This window comes from Nycticebus coucang, chromosome 1, assembly GCF_027406575.1.
Source record: "Nycticebus coucang isolate mNycCou1 chromosome 1, mNycCou1.pri, whole genome shotgun sequence".
NCBI classification, from domain to species: domain Eukaryota; kingdom Metazoa; phylum Chordata; class Mammalia; order Primates; family Lorisidae; genus Nycticebus; species Nycticebus coucang.
Genome location: NC_069780.1, coordinates 141,910,003 through 141,915,861, shown reverse-complemented (window position 1 = coordinate 141,915,861; position 5,859 = coordinate 141,910,003). Strand labels below are relative to the sequence as shown.

The following is a 5,859-nucleotide window of genomic DNA, read 5'->3' as shown; positions in this document are numbered from 1 at the left end:
ACTCTGTACTGTCCAAAGTGTCATGCCATAAGCTATTCTGAATGTACTCATCATCTGGTTTCCACAGAAAAATTTTTTCCCCAATTTTGTTTTACATTTTTAAGAATTTTTGAGGGCGGTGACTGTGGCTCAAAGGAGTAGGGCCCCATATACCGGAGGTGGTGGATTCAAACCTGGCCCCGAGCAAAAACAGCAAAAAAAAAATTTTTTTTTAAATTGAGATATAATTTATGTTCAATGTAAATAAATCTTTCTTTTCAAAATTTAACTGCTAATAACTTTTTTTTTTTTTTGGCCGGGGCTGGGTTTGAACCTGCCACCTCCGGCAAATGGGACTGGTGCCCTACTCCTTGAGCCACAGGCACCACCCTGCTAATAACTTTTTAAGATAACCTTTCATCACAAGCTAGATGAAAAAGACAAAAGGGTGTATTTAAACCGGTCTCTTTGAAAAGCACAAAGAAAAGAGAATAGCACTTTACATTCAGCTATTTTATTCCTTGGATATGTGATTTGAAGCTCATAATTAACACAACGCGATTCTTTTTTCTCATTTGATAACCTCGCAAAATGAAATCTGCCTTACTTTCTTAACAGAGATGTTAGAAAGGCAGGGAGGTCTCTAGGACTATAGGGAATTAAATTATATATTTTTAAGCAATACATATCCTGTCAAAAGTACTATTTAATCTACCTGTGTCTGGCCTTAAAGTTTTTGTGCCTGAGAGGCTATTTTTCTTTATCAAATGAAAACATGTAAATCACAGGCATGTTTTACTATGGAAAATTATCCTCCTTTTGGCATTAATATCAATTAAAAGCATTTTGAAACTGTTCAGCTTCACTGATAATATTAATGACCCTTACATGAAAAAAAGCCAGAAAATGGGATAATTATAAAATTTGAATCATACATTAATAATCCTCTCTCTTTTCCTCTTTTAGCCACTTAATAAACTGAGTGCATTAAATTATTATAAATGTCATACTTCCAATGTTATAACAAAATTATATTTGAAAAAAGTCTTAACAATATTTGTTTTAATTTGGAAAAAAGAAAGATCACTCTAAATCCTGTTATCCTAGCAGTAATGTGAATAGAATTCCTTCTAGTCTATACGCTTAGTATGTTTTTCTTTTGGCAGACTGGTTAGGGGTCAAGGCTTATTCTCTGAGCTCCGTCTGCTCCCCAGGAGGGACAGCCTGAGGGCACTCAGTCTTCTCACTTCCTCTCCCTCTCTCCTTGGAAGAAAGCAACTTCTTTGGTAAGATTGACAGAAAGAACTGCTAAAGTGTGACTAATGTGTGCCTAGGGCTAAAGTGTGACTCAGCCCTTCTTTTTTTCCTAGTAGCTTGACCTTACTTTGTGATATACTTAGTTGGGTAAGTTAGGTAAGTTAGTTAGGTAAGTACTCTAACCTTACTCTAAGCAGGTTAGAGTAAGCCCTGCTTTGCAAGGACTGAAATTTGAAGAGGTTTGTTTCAGTTCAGGGAAGTGAGTATTAATAAGCCCATTTGGCCACAGACTATGCCACATTCTCCAACCAGCTTTATTAGCAGTAAAGCTAATTTTCTTTTAAAAAATTATCTTTTTACTCGGCGCTTGTAGCTCAAGCGGCTAAGGTGCCAGCCACATACACCAGAGCTGGCGGGTTTGAACCCAGTGGGGCCTGCCAAACAACAATGACAACTACAACCAAAAAATAGCTGGGTGTTGTGGCAGGCGCCTGTAGTCCCAGCTACTTGGGAGGCTGAGGCAAGAGAATCGCTTAAGCCCAAGAGTTTGAGGTTGCTGTGAGCTGTGATGCTACAGCACTCTACCCAGGGTGACATAGATTCTATCTCAAAAAAAAAATATATCTTTTATTGTGGCTAAAAAAATGGATAACATAACATTTACCATGTTACAATTTTTAAATTTCAGTAGTGTTAATTATATTCATATTGTTGTCCAACCAATCTCCAGAATCTCATCTGACAAAACTAAAACCCTATACCCACGAAACAACAACGGCCTTCTTTTCCCCTCCCTCTAGCCCTGGGCAACTGCCGTTTTCTTTTCTGTTTCTAAGAATTTGACTACTCTAGATACCTCATGTAAGTTGCAGTATGTGCCTTCTTTTTTTTTTTAGAGACAGAGTCTCACTTTGTCGCTCTAGGCAGACTGCCATGTCGCTCTAGGCAGACTGCCATCATGTCACAGCTCACAGCAACCTCCAACTCTTGGCTTAGGCCATTCTCTTGCCTCAGCCTCCCAAGTAGCTGGGACTACAGGCGCCTGCCACAATCCCTGGCTATTTTTTGTTGCAGTTTGGCTGGGGCCAGGTTTGAACCTGCCACCCTCAGCCACAGGCGCTGCCTCTTTTTTTTTTTTTTAAGAAATAATCTTACTCTGTCACCCTGGGTAGAGTGCCATGGCATCATAGCTCATAGTATACTCAAATTATTGGACTCCAGCGATTCTCTTGCCTCAGCCTCTGGAGTAGCTGGGACTACAGATGCCCACTACAACGCCTGGCTATTTTTTTAGAGATGATGTCTCACTCTTACTCAGGCTAGTCTCGAACTCCTAAGCTCAGGCAATCCACCTACCTCAACCTCTCAGAGTACTAGGATTATAGGGATGAGCCACCGTACCCAGCCAGTATTTGTCTTTTTTGTGACTGGCTCATTTCACTTGGCATAATGTCCTCAAGATTCATCCTTGTTGTGGCATGTGTCAGAACTTCCTTCCTTTTTAAGGTTGACATTTTGAACTGCCCTATTCCTGGTTCTGTTTCTCAAATGAGTCAAAACTGAGAGTGAAAGGGAGGGTATAATTCATTTCCCCCCCCCGAGACCCCATCAGACTAGATAATAGTGTGTTGTGATAGACGTCTATAGTTTTGCCTGGCCAGGATCAAATAAAAAAACAAATCTGAACTGAGGTAAATAGAAACTATTCAAAAGGATTGTTGCAGTAGGATGAGGGGAGCTATTATTATAAGGAGAATGCCCTAACAACAGACCATAACATCTGCAAGCCTCTCAAAGGTCAGGTAGAAAAGATGTTTTCTTCTTTTTTTTTTAAGAGACAGAGTTTAGACTGCTGTGGCGTCACACAGCTCACAGCAATCTCCAACTCCTGGGTTTAAGCGATTCTCTTGCCTCCGCCTCCTGAGTAGCTGGGCCTACAGGCACCCGCCACAACGACCTGCTGTTTTTTATTACAATTTGGCTGGGGCTGGGTTTGAACCTGCCACCCTCGGTATATGGGGCTGGCACCCTACCCACTGAGCCACAGGCACCACCCTCTTCTTTTTTTTTTTTTTTTATATGAAGCCCTACTTTATAAGAGAATATGAAAGTTCCTGGTATAAAAGAAAACTTTAGGGTTTGAAGTTTGATAATCGTTTCATTCTACAGTGGGACAGAGACTGGATTTTGTTTGCTTTCCATAATTATTTCACTGTCTCCCTCCATTTCAAAATTGAGATTCACAAATGAACTGGATACCACAGTTTCTGGTTGATCTGTCTTAACGGTGGAATCAGTCTGCATTTTAGTCTGCTGATACTGTCTTTCTGCTTCTTCAGACATCCTGTTTTCTGCCGCCTCCTCCTCTTCCTCCTTCTTCATCCAGTAATATTCATCAATGGCATACTGGTACTTTGGGGTGCTGATGTCCAAAACAGATGCAATCTTCTCTCCAAGAAAGTCACACACTGAAAGGGTGGACGTGGCAGCCCAAAGCTTGTAAAACCGTAAGTAGGGGCCCCAGGTAAGTTTTGTTGGATCAACAGTTGGCAAAACATCTTTCTTCTCCAGGCCATCGACTTCATCTTCATCTGTGCTGTATTCTTCCATTGTTTCACTACTGACAAAGTGGATGACCCTCCTCAGGACTTTCTTCTTTGTCTTTTTTTATTATTAAATCATAGCTGTGTACATTAATGCGATCATGGGGCACCTAAACTGGTTTTATAGACCGTTTGACACATTTTCATCACACTGGTTAACATAGCCTTCCTGGCATTTTCTTAGTTATTGTGTTAAGACATTTATATTCTACATTTACTAAGTTTCACATGTACCCTTGTAAGATTCACCACAGGTGTAATCCCACCAATCACCCTCCCTCCACCCATCCTCCCCCCTGCCCTCCCTCCTCCCCTTCCCCATATTCTTAGGTTATAAGTGGGTTATAGCTTTCATATGAAAGCCATAAATTAGTTTCATAGTAGGGCTGAGTACATTGGAAACTTTTTCTTCCATTCTTGAGATACTCTGCTAAGAAGAATATGTTCCAGCTCCATCCATGTAAACGTGACAGAGGTAAAGTCTACATCTTTCTTTAAGGCTGCATAATATTCCATGGTGTACATATACCACAATTTATTAATCCATTCATGGGTCAGTGGGCACTTGGGCTTTTTCCATGACTTACCAATTATGAATTGGGCTGCAATAAACATTCTGGTACAAATATCTTTGTTATAATGTGATTTTCGGTCTTCTGGGTATATACCTAGTAGAGGAATTATAGGACTGAATGGTAGGTCTATTTTGACTTTCTTCTTTTTTCCTATGACTCCCAGTTCCACGTTGTCAAAGCCTCTCTCATTTACTCATCCCAGTGAGAATGGCCCACATTACAAAATCTCAAAACTGCAGATGCTGGCGTGGATGTGGAGAGAAGGGAACACTTTTGAGAAAAGATGTTTTCTTCTAAAAAAGAAAATTAAAAAGGAAAGAAAAGAAAAGGAAGAAAAAAGAAAAAAATGCTAGAATGAAGCAGGAGAGGGGGATTGGGAAGAGAGGGGGGAGTTATCCAGCAGGTAGTCAGGGAATGTTTCCTCTGTGTCTCAGCAGGGGCCATTAAGGAACATTTGTTCCTAGTTCCGATGCTTAAAGATGGACCAAGTTCAAGAACCTGGAGGAAGAGGAGACTAACTAGTTCAGTTAGCAGGCATTTGTTCCAGATTGCCCAGTGGGGATAAAGAGTTCAGCTAATCATTTATTAGACAAAAATGGGAATTTAGAGGGTCTAGTGTAGCTTTATCATAGGTAAACAAGGAGGTCACTGAAAGTCTTACTGAAGTCATATAGGGTCTCAGTGTGGTGGCTAGTGTAATCCTAGCACTCTGGGAGGTTGAAGCAGGTGAATCACCTGAGCACAGGAGTCCAGACCCCATCTCTACTAAAAATAAAAAAAACTTGGGCAGTGCCTGTGGCTCAGTGAGTAGGGCGCCAGCCTCATATACCAAGGGTGGTGAGTTTAAACCCAGCCCCAGCCAAACTGCAACAAAAAAATAGCCGGACATTGTGGTGGGTGCCTGTAGTCCCCGTTACTGGAGAGGCTGAAATAAGAGACTCGCTTAAGCCCAGGAGTTGGAGGTTGCTGTGAGCTGTGTCACCACAGCACTCTACTGGGTGTGACAAAGTGAGACTCTGCCTCTTAAAAAAAAAAAAGAAAAGAAAAACTAGACTGGCGTGAGCTATGACACTATGGCACTCTACCCCGTGTGACAGAATGAGACTCTGTCTATAAATAAATAAACAAATAAAATTTAAAAAACGGTCATATGGGAAAGGGTGATTTTTTGCTGTAAGATATTCCCTGGAATATAAAAGTATGGGAGGAGGTCGTTTCTTTTTCTTTTTTTGTTTAGTTGTATTTTTATAACTCCCCAGTTTATTAAGAAAACAATCTTTTCTGACATATCTATATGAATTTGAGATTATCTTAAAGTACATAGAAATTACCTGTATTTGCCTATAAATTAAATGCTGTTAACATACCAACATTTAAGCATGCCAATATCATAGAACTTTTCCCAGCATTTTATATGATTTTTTTCCCAGCTAAGCCAATTTATA

The 5,859-nt window shown here is 40.3% G+C and overlaps 1 protein-coding gene across 1 annotated transcript; it reads right to left on the bottom strand.

Annotated features, from left to right (window-relative positions):
• Positions 1-3,317: 3,317 nt before the first annotated feature.
• Positions 3,318-4,253, bottom strand: LOC128584621 (protein FAM177A1-like). The gene has a single exon (XM_053589687.1). It carries the CDS (start codon positions 3,844-3,846, stop codon positions 3,400-3,402), a length of 447 nt encoding a protein of 148 aa, XP_053445662.1. The 5' UTR covers positions 3,847-4,253; the 3' UTR covers positions 3,318-3,399.
• Positions 4,254-5,859: the final 1,606 nt, after the last annotated feature.